The sequence below is a fragment of the Solea solea genome, chromosome 1, assembly GCF_958295425.1.
Source record: "Solea solea chromosome 1, fSolSol10.1, whole genome shotgun sequence".
NCBI lineage: Eukaryota > Metazoa > Chordata > Actinopteri > Pleuronectiformes > Soleidae > Solea > Solea solea.
The window spans coordinates 1,039,328-1,058,446 of NC_081134.1; the positions used below are offsets into that span (position 1 = coordinate 1,039,328).

At 43.5% G+C, this 19,119-nt stretch overlaps 1 protein-coding gene across 1 annotated transcript in view; it reads left to right on the top strand.

The window, feature by feature from the left end:
- tgfbr1b (transforming growth factor, beta receptor 1 b) overlaps positions 1-18,722 on the top strand; it is a 60,067-nt gene extending 41,345 nt beyond the window's left edge. The window contains exons 7-9 of the mRNA XM_058623774.1: positions 2,109-2,233; positions 2,406-2,536; positions 11,689-18,722. Of these exons, the coding sequence (XP_058479757.1) occupies positions 2,109-2,233; positions 2,406-2,536; positions 11,689-11,814 (382 nt within the window). The 3' untranslated portion in view covers positions 11,815-18,722. The remainder of the gene's footprint in view (positions 1-2,108; positions 2,234-2,405; positions 2,537-11,688) is intronic.
- Positions 18,723-19,119: the final 397 nt, after the last annotated feature.

Here is a 19,119-nt window from a genome sequence, read left to right on the forward strand (position 1 = left end):
TCTGGAGCATGTCTGGACTTTTCTGCAGAAAACCTTCAGTGAAAGCCACTTATGTGAACATGGTTAAAGACCACAATGACAAAAGTGGACACTTCATTGCTGGATGTTCTCCATGTTTCTTAAAACCTTTGTTTTGTTCAAACATTATCTTTATTAAAAGACTTCAGATTCCAATTCAAAGGAGATTTTTTTTTACTCATGCTTTCCTGAATTCCTCCAAGGTCTTTGGTTAATACTGCTGACGCTCGTTGTCTGAGTGATGTTTCTCTTTGTCTTTATCTGAAGCAGCAGGAGTTTGGTCGTTCATCAGTTCTGCACCAATCGGTTCAAGAATTGATTTAGGTCTCTGCCTCTTTTGCCCAGAGCAAAAGATTTCCTCATTACACAGTTAAATCCTCCTCATCAGAGCTCATCAGGGTCTGAGTGTGCACCCTTTTGTGCAGCTTTTGACCGTGTGCACCTCGTGACTGGAGCCCTGCAGCGTGTCAGTCATTCTTTGAGGTTTTTTGTGATTCAGTCTCTGATCAAACCAGGACAGCACAGCTGATCACAGTGGGACGCGACACATCACTACATCTGTCCTGTTGTCTTCAGAGGGCTGCGTGAACCGGATGAACTGAACACCATGAGTTCAAAGTATAGATGGATGGATAATATTTGAATAGCAGCTATTGTAACATTTCTCTTAGTTTCTACATCGTTTGTGAACATTTAAAACTTTGAGTCTGTGCATTATGTTTATCTGAAGCTCATCTAATATGATTCTTTATGAGAAGCATCTTCCCAAGGGCATGGCTGTGCGTACGGACGCGTCTTCACCAGTATCAGAGACAGTGTGTGAATGCTGTGAGACGAGAGCGAGAGCGAGCAAGCACAATCTACTCATTGTCTCTTTTGTAGACTTCATATCAGCAGATTCAAACACTTCAACTCTAACCACTTTTACTGGAAGCTCAGTAGGAAGAGGTCAGTTGATGATCAATGATAACTAATCATTTATTGCATTGTAAATAATAAGTGTAAAATGTCAAATATGCATATTTGTCTATAGTTTATCGTCTTGACACTCTTTGAGTTTGTGTCTCCTGCTGCTATTTGAATGATTTCTTAGTCCATCGTCTTCTACAACTTTAATTTGGCAACAGTTTGTATTAAGGACAGTTCACATGAAAGTGAGTCTAAGTGACTTCACTAAAGTTTTGGAAACTTTAGTGAAACCATTGTGGAGCGTTGTGTAGACAACCGCTACACTACTTTACAAACAAACATGTCTTTGTTCCACCTCTGTCATGCGCTGACATTCACTGTCTTCATCGTTGTTGCGTTTGAAGATTGTTGGTCTGTTTACTTGTTGATTGTTGATTGTATACATTGTAAGGTAAACATGTTTGGATGCGATTTTATTTTATGTTTCAGAATAAGCATGCACCCAGTGTGTTTGTGGTGTAGCAGTGTTACAGCGCCACAGCTGAGGTGATGAAAACAAAAAATGAATGCATCACTATACAGTGAAAAACAAACATAATGAATGAAATAATAGAAATAAAGTGCACACAGAGACAACTGTGATTAAAACAAGCTTATACTGTATGTAACACGTGATTTATACCTCGAGAAACGAGACAACATGGATAGACTTAGCTCAGACAGTGGTTACACAGAAATCATTGGAAACTGCAGAACAACTGTTAAAGTGGCTTCTTTTAGTCTATGTGTAGCTGTTGCCTGTGCTGACTGTGGCGTCGCTGCTCTCCTCGCTGTTTCACTCTCTGCATATTGTTCAGGACGCTGTCTTTAGGAGGTTCAAAGGTCACATTGTCGTCTGATGTGTGCAAATAATTGTTGTTTGTTGTTTGGGAAAAAGCCAAAGCAGTTCCATGTAACGGAGGTGGAGTTCCTTCTTCTCAGGGACCAACTTCTCCTTCACTCTCAGTCAGACATTTGGTTGACGTTGGTGTCGCCAGTGATAGAAAATCAAATCTGAAATTCTCTTTGTCACTCGACTTTGTTTCCAGCTGTTTTTTTCCCACTGCTGCTGCTACTACATGGTTTCAACATGGGCTTCTGAAGTATCTGAATGGCTAACGATCCATTGTCTGTGCTCTCAGGTACATGGCTCCAGAGGTCCTGGACGACTCCATAAACATGAAGCACTTTGAGTCTTTTAAGCGAGCGGACATCTATGCCATGGGTCTGGTCTTCTGGGAGATCGCCAGCCGCTGTTCTATGGGAGGTGAGGATTGCATGAGTGGAAGTGGAGGGCAGACATCCAGTGAATGAGTGTGTGTGTGTGTGTGTGTATGACACATCACTGTCTGCATAGCTCAAGGAATGAGGGCATGAACATTCTGTCTGTGTATTTTGGCCATTAAATGAGACGTTTTTCAAACATTATTTTCTGGCAGGCATCCATGAGGACTACCAGCTGCCCTACTATGACCTGGTCCAGTCTGATCCATCAGTGGAGGAGATGAGGAAGGTGGTTTGTGAGCAGAAGCTTCGGCCCAACATTCCCAACCGCTGGCAGAGCTGTGAGGTAAGACCCAGAGTCTCAAACTCACTTTACACTGAGAGGATTCTTTAAATACGGTGATGAAGTGACTGTTAAGGTTCTTTGAAGTGGTATTGGATGAAGTACGAGCATATTATTCATCATTATTATTCATTATTATTCATTATTATTCATTATTATTATTTCAGCCTTCTGCACTGAGAGTCAGATACACAGCGGCTTGCTCTCATTCAAACCATCGTTGCAGCAACTCAAGGTTAAACATATTTTAGACATTTAACAAAAGTCTCACATAACAAAATGGACACCTGCTTAAATCTACAAATGTGTTCAGCACTTATTCTGACTGCAAACTGCAAACCACTCTGCTGCACCAGTGTCCATGAGCAGTAACAAGGGTTCTACACTTGCAGGGACAACTGTTTAGTTTGTATTTAATCAGAATGAAGGATTATAATCCCGAAACAACATGTTTGAATTTACTGATGGAGGAACAACTCCTGTGTGCTGTGATGTAAAATCACTGCATTTCTCTATGGACTCTGGTGTGAGAGAATGAACTTTGAACTGTTAGTATAAACAACAGCAAGATAAAGATAAAAGTGGTCGTCTCCTCCCACTTTCTCCTCCACATGAGGGTTTGCAGGGTGCTGGTGCCAATCCCGGCTGACATAGGGTGAAAGGTCACCAGTGCATCACAGAGTAAAGTGGTGAACATGATCTTTTTAATTCATTTAACATTGATGACGTTAGTAAGTGTAGATTTTCTTTGGTTGTTTTCAGTGAGAGTGATTCTGACGGTTGAAGCTGGTTCTGAGTGTAAGTTCTGCCTCGGTGACTCCATCAAAGTCTCTTTGATTGGTGTCAGTTTGTCTAAATAAAGACAAATAATAACAGAAGGAAGGAATTCCACTCATATTACAGCCCACAGTGTGTCAGGGAGTTTATCTCTTTTTTCTTTCTTTTCTTTTTAAAACACCGTATGAGAGGAGTGTATGATTCACAGCATCATTATAGAGAGGTAACGATGGAAAGAGAGGAATCTGCTTTCAGTTCATACACAACATCACAAGCCCTGGATTTAAATAAAGCACTGTGTGCGTTTGTGTGTGTGGAACAAACACAAACACAAACACTAACACAAACTCTCTCGTCTTTTAAACATGGCAGGAGATTTGTATTCAGCAGTAAGTTTGAACCTCAAAGCCACAGAGTCCTTGAAACCAGTGTGGTTTCTGGTTTAATAACTGTACTATAGACACAGAGCCACACATTTGTCTTATCGATTGCTCTTACTGTGTTAGGAGTCTGTCTGTCTGTCTGTCTGTCTGTCTGTCTGATTTGATTATGGGAGCTGGTGGTAAATATGGGTTAACTGACCTGTGGCGAGTCAACAGGTCTTTTCCTTTGTCGTTTAACATTTTATTACAATGCTCCACTGATGACACTGTTTGCTGATCACATCAAAAGCACGTAGACACACAGTGATGAGAGGTTTTGACCCCACTCTGAAGCTAAATACTGCTTAAGAAGCTCGTGTTCATCGTCTGTAGTGAAAAGGACCAGCCTGAGGCCCAACATGGCTGCCAGTGGGACAGGGTTTTTACTCAACATTGATCAACCCATGTTTAAGCCGTTTTTAATCCACATTCGATCCAGGATCAAGTGAGTCTAGATTACATCTGTTTTTTTGTTTGTTTTTAATCGGCTTTGGCTCGATCAGCATTGATGGAAACTCCAAACTAAGGTCAATGTCTGCTGGGTAACATTTGTTTTCATTTGCATCTTTTTGCCTTTAGCATAGTTGTTAGCCATGACTTTGTTTCTTTTTATCAAACCTTACATTTTATAACTTGGGACAGCACTGACTTTACCACTGAGCTCCACTGTGTAGTTGTTTTCTTGGACAAAGGAAGCTAAACATGGACTTATCTTAGGCTCTACAATATCTTAAGAATATGTTAACTGCTTTATCTCACTGTGACAGCTCAGACATTAAAGTGAAGTTTGTAAACCACTCACTCTCCCATACCAAAGTCCATGGAGCAAATGAGTCATTTAACATTACAGACAGCACATTGATCATCAGTAAGATCAAATGTTTTTGGGGTTTTTTTTAGATTCACCTCATTGACACACACACACACACACACACACAAATCAGTCATGTTTTCATACAACAGTGATCCAGACTATAATAATGATACCCTCCCATCCATCCAGACAGACTAACAGGTTTAGTAAGCTGACACTGAAGCTCTAAATGGTTATTGACAGCTTCAGGATGAGCGTTCATTTACATTCTGTTCTGTCATTTCCGTTTGTGACTTCCTGTTCTCTTGTTCTTCTTTGTCTCTTCTTTTTTCTTTGTTTTTGCAAAAAGAAAAATACAAATGTGACCTTTTGCAAGAAATATGAGCGTAATTAGCTCTCAGTTTTTAGCACGAGCACAGAGGTCGTTTCATCAGTGCCTGTCATGTGAAGTAATTGGCTTCCAAAAATAGCATGTTCTGCTTTTTGCTGCCTCGTAACTGGAAACAGTTGTGTTACATTCAGACTGTACAATATCACACAGTAACACCTTGTTGTGTGTGCACAGCAGAATTAGTGCTGTTTGGCTCACTCGTGTTTTGTTTGAAATAAATTAAGTCTAAATACAACAAAACAAACACAAAAAGGCATAACTTTGTGTGTCCTTCACAAAAAAGCCACTGCAGGTTTATTTTTGTTAGGTTTATTCGTAATAAATTCTATTAGAGATTGACTAATATGGGCTTTTCTTTGGAGCAGCTGAATGTTTCTATGTGCTGCAGGTTTTCTATTATGAATATTTCTCCATATAACCTATAACAAATTATATATTAAATAGCTCAACTTCAATAAACATTTTATTGTCTGCATTTTATGTCTGCTCAGCAGTTCACTTATTTATTTCAGATAAAAATCATTTATAAACTAACTACTGAGTAACAATTATATTAACTTTGTCAAATAAACCTTTGGATTAAAAAATGAAGTTTTGTCAAATTGCTGAGAACAAAGATGTGTAAACTCACATGAAGTTAGAATTGGCTGATTGATTAAATAATAATGAATAATAATTCAGAGACATATGGATGGTGTTACCAGTGCTGTGTTAATTCTGTGAGCACCTCGTCACAACATGCCATCCCAGCAGCGTCTGCTCTGTCACATTCACGCTGCAGCATGACAATGAGGCCAGAGATGCAGCTAGAATTGCAAACAATTGACTTTGGTGACGAGAACAACAACAACAACAGATGGTTTGGCTCCCACACACAAGACTGAAGACGAGAGGACACACACAACAACCCCCACCTGCTAACGCCTGGAAAAACAGAGCAGTGGTGTACTGAGGAGAACTGGTGCCGCTGTAAATGCACATCACTGCACACCACATATTCATTACATTCATTTTTCCTTTTAAATCATCAAATAACATCTGAGCTCCCTGTCATGACAGCACCTTCTGTAGAGAAGGGAAGGGGAGGTGGTCGTACACTGGCCTAAACAACCAGTTGTGCCATGAGCATATGAATTGACTCGCTGTGCCCTCTGCGTGTACTCCATGTTTAACCCGAGCGTTGCTTTAGGGGCCACACGACACATCTCTGCGCTATAAAACTACCAAAATAGCTTTTTAACAGAGGGGAGGAGGCGGCATGACAAATTGCAAATTGTCAAGTTCTCCACTGCAGCCAAGACCCTTTAGTCTACAGGTGAAATTATATTATACATTTATTTCTCCACCTTATAGACAAACAGGTTCTGACAAACATCTAATGCCAGAAGTGGATGGCATTCTGCTCCACAGCTGTCTGGTTCACGGCCCGAGGACATGTCACTTAATAACCAGCTGCTCAGAACAAGTGAGAAAGAATCACCCTGTACATTCTATAATAAATGTTGGAGCTCAAATCCAAAACTACAATATAATAATGTAGGTAACACAAATACAGATCAGAAAAACATGCTCCAACACTCACAATAATAAGGAATACATTTTACGACTAAATCTGGAAACATATACAGTAGCTGTATACATAACAAAGTCAAGGATTATAGGATACATCTTAATGTCATACATTTGAATGGCTCCTTTACAACAGGTGCAGACATATGAATGTTAATATGACAATCATTCATCATTACATGTGCATGTTGTGAACAAACAAGATGTCAGAGCTGGAGCTGAAGGCCTTACTCATCAGTAACCATCAGTAATACAGTCACCTACCATCACCTACCGTCACCTACTGTCACCTACCGTCACCTACCGTCACCTACCCTAACCTACAGTCACCTACCATCACCTACCGTCACCTACTGTCACCTACCATCACCTACCGTCACCTACCCTAACCTACAGTCACCTACCATCACCTACCGTCACCTACCGTCACCTACCATCACCTACTGTCACCTACCGTCACCTACCATCACCTGTCACCTACTGTCACCTACCATCACCTACCGTCATCTACTGTCACCTACCGTCACCTACCGTCACCTACCGTCACCTGTCACCTACCGTCACCTACCGTCACCTACTGTCACCTGTCACCTACCGTCACCTACTGTCACCTACCATCACCTACCGTCATCTACTGTCACCTACCGTCACCTACCGTCACCTACCGTCACCTGTCACCTACCGTCACCTACCGTCACCTACTGTCACCTGTCACCTACCGTCACCTACTGTCACCTACCGTCACCTACCGTCACCGACAGTCACCTACTGTCACCTACCGTCACCTACCATCACCTGTCACCTACTGTCACCTACTGTCACCTACCATCACCTACTGTCACCTACCGTCCCCTACTGTCACCTACCGTCACCTACTGTCACCTGTCACCTACTGTCACCTACTGTCACCTACCGTCACCTACCGTCACCTACCGTCACCTACTGTCACCTACCATCACCTGTCACCTACCGTCACCTACCATCACCTACTGTCACCTACTGTCACCTACTGTCACCTGTCACCTACTGTCACCTACTGTCACCTACCGTCACCTACCGTCACCTACCGTCACCTACCGTCACCTGTCACCTACCATCACCTACCGTCACCTACTGTCACCTACTGTCACCTACCATCACCTACCATCACCTACCATCACCTGTCACCTACTGTCACCTACCGTCACCTACCGTCACCTACTGTCACCTACCGTCACCTACCATCACCTGTCATCTACCATCACCTACTGTCACCTACCGTCATCTACTGTCACCTGTCACCTACTATCACCTACCGTCACCTACTATCACCTACCTGTCACCTATTGTCACCTACTGTGACCTACCGTCACCTACTATCACCTACCTGTCACCTACCGTCACCTACTGTCACCTACCGTCACCTACCATCACCTACTGTCACCTACCGTCACCTACCATCACCTGTCACCTACTGTCACCTACCATCACCTACCGTCATCTACTGTCACCTACCGTCACCTACTGTCACCTACCGTCACCTACCGTCACCTACCGTCACCTGTCACCTACCGTCACCTACTGTCACCTGTCACCTACCGTCACCTACTGTCACCTACCGTCACCTACCGTCACCGACAGTCACCTACTGTCACCTACCGTCACCTACCGTCACCTACCATCACCTGTCACCTACTGTCACCTACCATCACCTACTGTCACCTACCGTCCCCTACCGTCACCTACCGTCACCTACTGTCACCTGTCACCTACCATCACCTACTGTCACCTACCGTCACCTACCGTCACCGACAGTCACCTACTGTCACCTACCGTCACCTACCGTCACCTACCGTCCCCTACCGTCACCTACCGTCACCTACTGTCACCTGTCACCTACCATCACCTACTGTCACCTACCGTCACCTACCGTCACCGACAGTCACCTACTGTCACCTACCGTCACCTACCGTCACCTACCATCACCTGTCACCTACTGTCACCTACCATCACCTACTGTCACCTACCGTCCCCTACTGTCACCTACCGTCACCTACTGTCACCTGTCACCTACCGTCACCTACTGTCACCTGTCACCTACTGTCACCTACTGTCACCTACCGCCACCTACCGTCACCTACTGTCACCTACCATCACCTGTCACCTACTGTCACCTACCGTCACCTACCATCACCTACTGTCACCTACTGTCACCTACCATCACCTGTCACCTACTGTCACCTACCGTCACCTACCGTCACCTGTCACCTACCATCACCTACCGTCACCTACTGTCACCTACTGTCACCTACCATCACCTACCATCACCTACCATCACCTGTCACCTACCGTCACCTACTGTCACCTACTGTCACCTACCGTCACCTACCGTCACCTACTGTCACCTACCGTCACCTACCATCACCTGTCATCTACCATCACCTACTGTCACCTACCGTCACCTACCGTCACCTACTGTCACCTACTATCACCTACCGTCACCTACTATCACCTATTGTCACCTACTGTGACCTACCGTCACCTCACCACGGCACTTGTGTGACTGTGGTTAGTGGATGATGTTGTTTTCTTCCACAAATGTATAACATGTAACTAAATCACTGTGGGTAGTCTGGCGAACCCTAGATACAGAAGAGAAGAAATGTGCTCCATGTGAATAAATGTCAAATTTAATATGCGAGAGAAGCACAATAGAAGGATTGTTTCAGGATAATTGTTTGTTTCCCTCACGCAGCTGCACATGGTTCTTCTTACTAAATGTGATCAAATGAGGTTTATTTCAGGACATAGAACTGAGATCACTCTGCTGTTCACGTCATTCGCACCACAAAATCATTTTTGTGCTATTTTTGCATCCGTCACATGAGTGGCGATAGATTGTTTCAAGCTTTTTCTTTTTTTAAACCGTCTCAGTAGATAAAACTACTGATGTTCTAGAGCTCCAGGTGTGAATATGTAGAGATAACATGGTTTTGCTTCGTCTGACTGGACACAGACTTTAGTCAGAGAATCTCGATGTTGATCAGTTTTCTCGTCGTTGGTCAGCCTGGTCAACGCCAATTACCTGACAAACATCAAGTCCCCATAGGGTTAGGGTCAATATGTCAATATGTCAATATGTCAATTATTACATTCATGTACGACAGTGTATGGTTAGAATGAGGTTAGGGTTCAGTAGTCACTAGTAGTTATGGTTGAGGTTATAGTCTCCAAGAAATGAATGTAAGTCCAAGTAATGTCCTCTGAAGTCATGGAAACCAGACTGCGTGTGCATGTGCGTGTGCGTGTGTGTGTGTGTGTGTGTGTGTTTGGCACTAGTCCACCTGATGAATAGATGAGTGGAATGTGTTGGCTGATGGTTGTATTAATGAGCACTGTAGGAAGTTTCACAGGCTCTAGTTTCTCACCAGACAGACACAGACACACATACAGACACACACACACACACACACACACACACACACACAGACACACATACAGACACAGACACACACACACACACACACAGACACACACAGACATACAGACATGTTGACTCATACATACCAGATGCTGTTTACAGACACACCAAGGGAGACATGAAGGAATTAGTGTAAACTCAGGCGTGCTTCGGTCTTTCATCCAAGTCTATTCATGGTGTCTCGCAGGAAGTTGCCGCTTAAGTGAGACAAGAGTAACGAGTGTGTTTTTTTCAGTGATTATAACACAAAACTAAACAATAGCGTTTATACCGTCACTATAAAAGCTGTGCTTACATGGAGGAGTGAAGCACAGCGGGAGCAAGCGCGGCAGAGGATTTTGACAGTTGTGTGGAAAAACAATAACACATCTCTCAATCACGTGTCCCTCTGTCTGTCCCTCTGTCTGTCCCTCTGTCTGTCCCTCCCTGTCGCTGCAGACACACAAACACACGCACACACACACATATGTACAGTCAGACTCGTAAATGCATGCTGCAGCTGGCCATAAAAGACGTTTGAAGTTAACAAGCGTGAAAATGTTGAGCGCATGTTGATGAAAGCACCTGCTCATACAGCAGGTTGTTTTCTTCTTCTGTTTCTGGGTGCAGTGGCTCAGTGGTTAAGACCGGTACCCTGTGTGCAAAGGACATCATGGTCACAAGTTCAGCTCCACCCCTGACTGATTGTACGCCGTTCCCTTGTAAGTCGCTTTGGATAACAGTGTCTGGTACATGACACGTGACGGTGTGCGTGTACTCGCGGGGACCAGCACAGTCGGGACCCATACCCTTCCAGTTGGAAGACGACTCACTCTACCACTGAGCCACCTTTGCCCCTTTAGTTGATGCTGATGCGGCTAAGAAAACAATTCATTATTATCATATTGCAGTGTTTCAGTTGTGCCTGTGACCATGAGGATGCAGTGATGGTGCAGCACACACACACACACACACACACACACATGCATACTCAGTAACAATGATAACAGTGTAGTTATTATTAATAACTTGGTAAAGAGAATTATTGTACAGTGTCTTATGTCACAGACATTTTACTTTGTTATAACCAAATTATTACTTTTCAATAGAAACAAGATGGATTTATTGTAATATTACTACTGTAACCGATATAATAACACAATTATGAGCATACTTTACCATGTTGTGTTAGTGAAACACTGTCATGTGTGACAGGCTTCTGTGAAGAGGGTTTTAACAAATAACAACTATTGCTACTACAACCTGAGATCAGGCACAGTGGGCGGAGTCATTCAAACATGTCTTCAGATTGAAAGTGGATGGTTTGTGAGTGAGTGAGTGAGAGAGAGATAATGCTTGAATTCAATTCCATTCAGTTTTATTTGTATAGCACCAGATCATAACATACATTATCTGAAGGCAACATCATGGAGAGCAGAGAAACCAACAATTCACACAGTGAATGAACCCAAAAAAAGAAATCTCTGACAGAAGCAGACTCAGAGATCTGCAGCATCTGCCTCGACCGGTTGGGGTGAAAGGAAAAAGAATAATAAGAAAGTATTGAAGGAAAATATTATTCTGTGAACGAGATGATGGTGATGTCATGCCCCGACATCTGTCCATTCACATCAGTCATAGAAGATTCATCTTCCGGGACATTAGCCTGTTCCTGGATGATGATGATGATGATGATGATGATGATGAAGTCATATTCATGTTGCTCTCCTCTCCTGTCCTCAGGCTCTGCGTGTGATGGCCAAGATAATGAGGGAGTGTTGGTACGCCAACGGCGCCGCCCGACTCACCGCGCTGCGAATCAAGAAAACTCTGTCCCAGCTGAGCCAACAGGAGGGAATCAAGATGTAGACACACACACACACACACACACAGACACACACACTGACTGGCATCCATATCCTTAGCATTAATGCATTACTATTGTCAATATTATTCAGCGAGTGTTCGTCCCGTTTATTTTGAAGGGGCTTGTGCTCTTTTCTTCCTCTGTCATTTCATCCATTTACAAACTGCTGAATCCTGCACCTGGAACTCAGGAACCATCCGTGTATGTTTGTGGCACCAGGCCGACGTGCTCACATGAACGGATAAATAGATGAATGGATGAGGAGTGGGTGTTTCTGCTCATTTTCTGCCGTGTTACTCTCCTACATCCATCTCATGAAGTCTATCAGAGGCTACTTAAGACAGCTGGTGTCTCATCAGGTGAACTGAGGTCCAGACAAGAAGCTGGAAAACAACCCGGGTGCTTGACTCTCATCTCCTCACATCTTCATCACCACCTCTTTATCAGTGCATTAGCATTTCAGTCTGCACTTCAGAGGGTTAAGCTGCTCTCCGGTGGGGATGCACTTCGCTAGTTTACATTTTTGAATAATTCAGTGATGAAAGGCTCCAGTTTCCAGACTGTGAGAAAAATGCAAAGTGTTCATTTTTATGGGATCCAGGCAGCGACCGGAGGCTCATACAAACGTGACCCAGACGTTCCCATAATCATCTCCATGTCTTCAATGTTAGGTTTTAAAACTCAATACCATCCAGTGAATTGAAGCAGAGACAATTCTCTACGTTTCGATCAAAACAGTCCCGATAAGTTAAGTTGTTTTTCTCAAGCAAATTTAAGCGTTAAAACCAGATTTGATGAGAATAATATTGTGATTTTAGTGGCATTTCTGTCTTTCCATGCCTGGAAATGAATATATTTTTTATTATTATTTGACATGTGAAAGTTCTCCAGCTGATGGTTTCAGTGAGTTTTTGCTCTGAAGATCCGCCTCCACGCTTGTATCGGCCTCTGTGATGCTGCTCCATTCGTCTCCCTGGAGACCGTAAACAATTACCCGAGCATTAGTGATGTGACGGCGTCTGCAGCCCCACTCTGGAGACGTTCTGCAGCAGCAGCACTGAAGCAGGGACCTGGGGCCGTGGGTCAGTGTGTACACTGGCCTGTCGGCTTCACACACACTTACACACACACTTACACACACACACACACACATCAGCCTCATGTAGTCAGTTTTGCACCTGTTTTTCATTTGTTACTGTTGTATTTCCCCGACTGCCGTCATGTTGTCAGGGAGGCAGACAGGTCACTTTAATTTATTGTTTAGTTTTTGTTCTTTGCTTGTGCTGGCAGGGGAACCTTTTTGCAAAACTAAACTGGACATAATGACCTCATTCATTGTTGGCAAACATGCTGCAACATACAGAAGAGACATCTGTGTATTTTCTATACTCTGCTAAACCAACAACAGCAACAACAACAACAACAACAACAACAACAACAACTATCAGCTGCCACCATGCCTTCCAAGCCAGCTGTTACCGGAAAGTGCCAGTGCTTTAAAACCCCGCCTCCTCTCATGTGGGCTGCCGCGGCGTGTGCGCTGTCACATGTATGCAGCTCTGAGCTTGTGCGCGTGTTATCTCCCTCACCTGGAAGCAGCAAGCTCGTACTATGCACACAACAGGATGTAGGGACGGAAGGCGAGAAGGGACGCGCACTGTGCACCGCAGCACCGCAGCACCCACAACCCAGCCGACTCTCTGGTGCCATTGTTCCTCCAGCCTGCCCCCCCCCGACCACCTCAGCAGCAGCAGCAACTCATTGTACAGCTTCTCCTCTCAGCGGATCCAGCACCTCAAACTGTGTTCAGTCAGAAAAAAGCCGCGCTGGAGAAAAGAGACACAAAGACTTGTAAGCATTACTGTTGTTGCCCTATAAATGTAAATTCAGATTTGTGTTGTCTCACGTGTTTTGAACATGCAGCTGCAGCCGTTCAAGTGTTTTCTTCTCTCTGCGATAATCAACAAAACATCAGTGAGGTACATTCATTTCAATATAGCAAACAGATATTTACTAAGCCATAGGTTTTCCAGGTTGCTCATCTTTTCTTTTCTTTTCTTTCTTTTTTTGTGGCAAGTGCTTTTTCTTTTTACTACTAGAATGTACATTTATGAGAAAAAGATGAAAGAAAAAAAAAAGCATAAAATAGACAGTTTTGTCATTTCAGCTTAGCAAGCCTTAAGGGACCAACGCAAAAGAGTCAGGATCTGCTCTTCACTTTCTTTCCTGTTATTTTTTATACATATATATATATAAATACATATCATAGGAATCATTATATGTATATACATATATATAATTGATTACTATGGTAAAGGTAGTGTCACATTTTGATGTAAAAGACTAAAAAAAAGAAGTATGTAGCATCTGATTTAAGTTTGTTTCATGTGTTAAATGTTCAAACATCTGAACCCACTCTCACTGACTGTGACTGCGATCCATCAAAAGCACTTTCTCTCAGTTCACAGGACAAAAACTAAAAGCTTCATTCAATACAGTTCAAAGTATAGAAAGTATTAAAGAGAATCTATCGTTGACACGTCACTAAATGATCAGACCGTGCTGAACTGAACTCTAGAAAACCCACCGTTGTTGATAATAAGTGCACTTCTGAACCACAGCGGGGTTTACCTGTGTGGTCCAGTCCGGTTGGTTTTTCTGTGCTGCTGCATCATCCACCTCGCTGTTCAAGCGGAGGTGAGAGCTGCCGTTGGATGTAAATCCCCTCAGATTACCCAGATTACCTGAGTCTGATCATGCTGTGCCATGTTGTTCCAGCACGTCGTCATTCGCTCAGTGTTGCAGCCACAGTTTGTGAGTCGGTCCACGAGCAGCAGCAGCAGCAGCAGCAGCAGCAGTAACAGTAACAGCAGCAGCAGCAGAGCAGCAGAATCATGAGGACCATGTGCTTACTCAGTCCCAAAATGCATTCAGCCATTCTTTGATTTTTGTGTAGAAAGTTGAGACGAGAGCAAAGACGTCTTTATGAGTTAGTGATGGAAAGTTCTCCACGACCTTAAAGCAACTGATGATGCAATAACAACAAAACAAAGTCTCAATTTTTGTCAAACTGATTCAATTTCAGGACAAAGTATCAAATGTATGTCGTGAGTGACGGTGACAGTGACTCAGAGAGAACATCAAACACAGCAGATAATAATAAGTAACGAGATGATAAAGAACCAGAGAAGGAAGAGACTAATGTCATTTTACAGGAACATGTTTGAGAGTTGGTGACACCTATAGGTGAGACTGCAGATTGCAACATCTACACGATTTCTCCACTAAAAAAAGAAAGAAATGGCTCCACTGCGCCTCCTGCTGGTCTCGCACCTGCCTGACAACCTTGTAAATCTGTCAGATTTGTGTTTCCTCTGACGTGTGCTGAAGATTTTCCACTGAAGAAAACTCAGTTGGAATTTCATTGTTGGTGCATTTGAAGAAAGAAATGGGAGGAGTCTGTTGTAAGTGGGAGGAGCATGGGAAGGCACAGCTGGATCAGCAGATGGACAAGTGTTCTGAGGTCTGAGGATAAATGAATATGGAACAGTGAGTGATACTGAGAGCCAGTTGTTACTCGATCGTTTGGGTCAGAATCTGTGGTGTGATGGCGGTGCTGCTGTTCTCTAATCTGGTAGATTATTAGACCAAGTGATAACAGGACCAACAGAACCTGCTTTCACACTGACGGAGTTTTAAGACTGACATTTTCCATCTGTCAAAAACCACTGATGCAGACTTGGTTTAGTCCCTGTAACCTCAGCCGGTCACAGAGTCAGGAGTCAGAGTCGTTACCATGGTGAAAAGTGCTTGGAATAATAACTTTTGAACATTGAACAGCTGCTGATTAAACGTGTTGCATGTGCTGGGCGGGTGATTGACGGGTAACCACCGGTGTCATCGTTCCTGTGTCGGTGGGTCGACACACACACACACACACACACACACACACACACACACACACACAGAACGTGAGTTCCACTGGTGACCACACACGTCCAACTCTGTGACATACAGATGAGGGTGAACTAAAACATCCCATAGCCTTTGAAATACATCACTTCCTGTCTATATCGCATCATCAGTTGCTGCAGGTTTTCGTCAGTGATGTCGTTGTGTAATGAAGAATTCTTCTGTTGTCGGAGTTATGACATCAGCAGTGATGTCATAACTCCGACCTGTCATTTGAAGAATGCAAAGTGGGCATTGCTGCTACATTCAGTAGAAAAAGGGTGACAAGACTATGCTGAATTTAATGTTAAATGTGTGTTAATCTTTCTGGGGAAAAGTATTGACCTTTGTAAGCCATGTGGCTGTGGGCGGCAGGGTTTAGGGTTTAGGGTTTGGGGAGGTTTGTCGGTGGTGTTAAACTCTGAACTTCAACTCTCTAAGAATCCCTTTAATTTAGGCCTGTCGTGGGACTGAGACTGTACAGTATGTGTATTCCATTAGCAGTGTCATTCTCTGGGACATAAGCAACAGCAAAAGCTCAACTCAACACCTCTGTTATGCCTCGACTAGAACAACCTTCATTCTGTCTTAAAGTCACCAGCAGCCTTGTACTTAAGATGACTTAACTTTCAAACAAGAAAAAAGAAGTGTTTTCTGCAGCACGACTCGCCCTTTGATTCTCTCTTTTCATTCCACACATTTCTCTGAGCTACGAGGGCCACACTTCACTGCATGAACCGCACAAATGTTGATAACGGCCCACACTCACACACGCCAGCGCTTCGCCTTCAGCACTTCTTAAGATTAGCGACGGATAGTGAGAGAAAAGAGCTGTTGGAGCTTTTTGGAAAGGTTCAGGTCAAAGTTCAGACAAATCCAAACGGCCATTTGGTTTTTCAGAGGTCTCATCAAGCGTGGGTGAAACTCTCCAAACCATAGACTTCTGCCAACAACGAAAGTCCTGGTTCTAATGTGGATCCTCACTCACATCTGACCTGTTCATAAGAATCCTGATTTGCCTGATTTGAGGCAGAATGATTCCTTATATCTCCTGTATCTGATCTGCTTTATTCAAATTCTCATTAAAGACAAACTAACAAACTTCCTATTGTTGTGGGAAATGTTACATAAATAACAATGAAATGAAAATTGACTTCGTAATACGTTTTGAAATGTCGAACTAAAGAAAAACTTTCTAAACTTCAGAAAAAAACACAAAAGAAAAACCTCAGGAGAGAAAACAGAAAAACAGGTGAAACTAAATAAGCTCCGAGTCGTCGTCGTCATCGTCGTCGTCGTCGTCGTCGTCGTCGTCTTCTCTGGAAACTCCTGAGTTATTCTGGGTATTTACGAGAAGTGGAAACACGTGGAGAGTCTCAAGCGTGTGAGCTGTTATCACCATATTTCTACAACTGTTGCATCATTGAACGCGGGGTTCACACACCAACGCTGCTCCAGCTGGTTTGCGTTGGTCGTTCCTTTAATCGTCTCCAAGTGAACGTGTGAAACCCTGTTTTTCCTCCGTTGATTGGTTGGTGGTTTTCTTTTTCCTAAACTGTCCTAGCACCTCCTTCCCTCGCCGTGACTCATGGGTTCATCCCAGACTGGAGCAGCAGCAGCAGCAGCAGCGCGTCTCGGTCTCGGTCTCGGTCGTTTAGTGACTCAAACTAAAGTGATGTTAGTGAGTTGGTTGGGTCTGGTTGAATATGCAGCCTCGTGGCCCCAACAGCGAGGGAAGACACGAACTATGCCAGCAGCTCTAGCGCTCCAAACCACGCACTGAGAAATCCCCACAGCTGTGAATGTATCCCACGTCTCAGAGTCAACAACCAGTACGAGCACAACCTGCAGAGCTCAGCCCAAAGGTCATGGCGGGAACTGTGCGAGCCGCACCGCTCCGTTTCCATGTCTCTTTCCTCTCGTTATGCAAAGAGTGGGGCATTCATGTCCGCCCACTCAGTCCCACTGGATCACACAGGTTCCCACGGCCTAACTATGCCAGGATGATCCACACACTGTGATCAGGTCTTTCACAGACCTGCTGTGTCTCCACTGACCAGAACCAGGTTCCAGTGCAGTCCAGACAGCTGACGCGGAGAGCGGGTTTGAGTCACTAACGGTCCGGCACACGCGCTCCGCTCCAGAGTTTCCTGACGTCGTAAAAGCTTTATCACGTTTTCTTTGGTGCCTAAGTTTGACAGGACTTGTGTTAACTGTTCACCGCAAACAAAAACACTGCATGGGATCGTGTCTGCATTGAAACCTGCTTTACAGATGTCTTTAAAAAAGAGAAGCAACATTAACGTATTCAAAAGGTCACTTAATCCAAAAGAAAATACCTCCTTTTAAAGACCAATGTGTTTTACCTCACTGTATATATCGATTCTTGATTTGTTTACTCCATGTTTTGCAATTTATCTTTCTCTTTTATTTCTATGAAATGCTTAAAAAAGTTGAAGAGAATATTTTTGGTTTCTTTTCAATGGTACTTTTATTTGTCCAATGGCATTGTGTTGTGTTTGTGTTTGTGCCTGAGCAGTATCTCTGTGTATGACCTGTGGGTTGTGTTCCGCGTGAGCTGTACAGTCAAAGCGCTTTACAAATGTCCGGGAAAAAAGAAAAAAAAAAAGAAGAAAAAAAGAAGAAAAAATGCCTTGTTTGATATTTTCTTTTTGTTTAATGAAAAAAAAAAAGGGTGAGAGTGGAGGTGAAGGGGGAGGAGACGTGAAGCGACGTGACGTGAGGGGAGGGACTGAACACCACCACGACGACAGTTGATCCCTCCTCTCCCCTCGACCATGTTGTATTTCTAAAACATGTTATAATCTTGACTTTTTTATATAGTGTGTACAGATGAACGAGAGATCAGCATAGGAACTAGAGGATTGACACTCGTGTTAACTTCTAACATAGCTGGAGTAGAAAACGGTGTGAATAAAGAAACAAGCTTTCACTACAACTTCGGTCTCTGTTTGTTGTGTTGACTGATGCATTTTTTAGAAGATGTTTTTAGGAGGTTTTTTTTGCTGTTTTTGTCACTGCAACTTTGCCTCCTTGAACACACACACACACACACACATATACATAAAGAAAATATGTATATATATATTTATTTATTTTTCTTTTTTTTACCCAAATGAGTTGATAGAAAATAGAATACCCCGCACAGCAAACACTGCTACGTGTAGTATTTTGTGTAACCTCCATGATTTTTGAGTCTTCTCAGCATAGAATGAACAAGTTGCGACATCTGTTTCTGTTATTCAACAGCGAGCCTGGCTGCTGCTGCTGCTGCTGCTGCTGCTGCTGCTGCTGCTGCTGCTGCTGCTGCTGCTGCTGCTGCTGCTGCTGCTGCT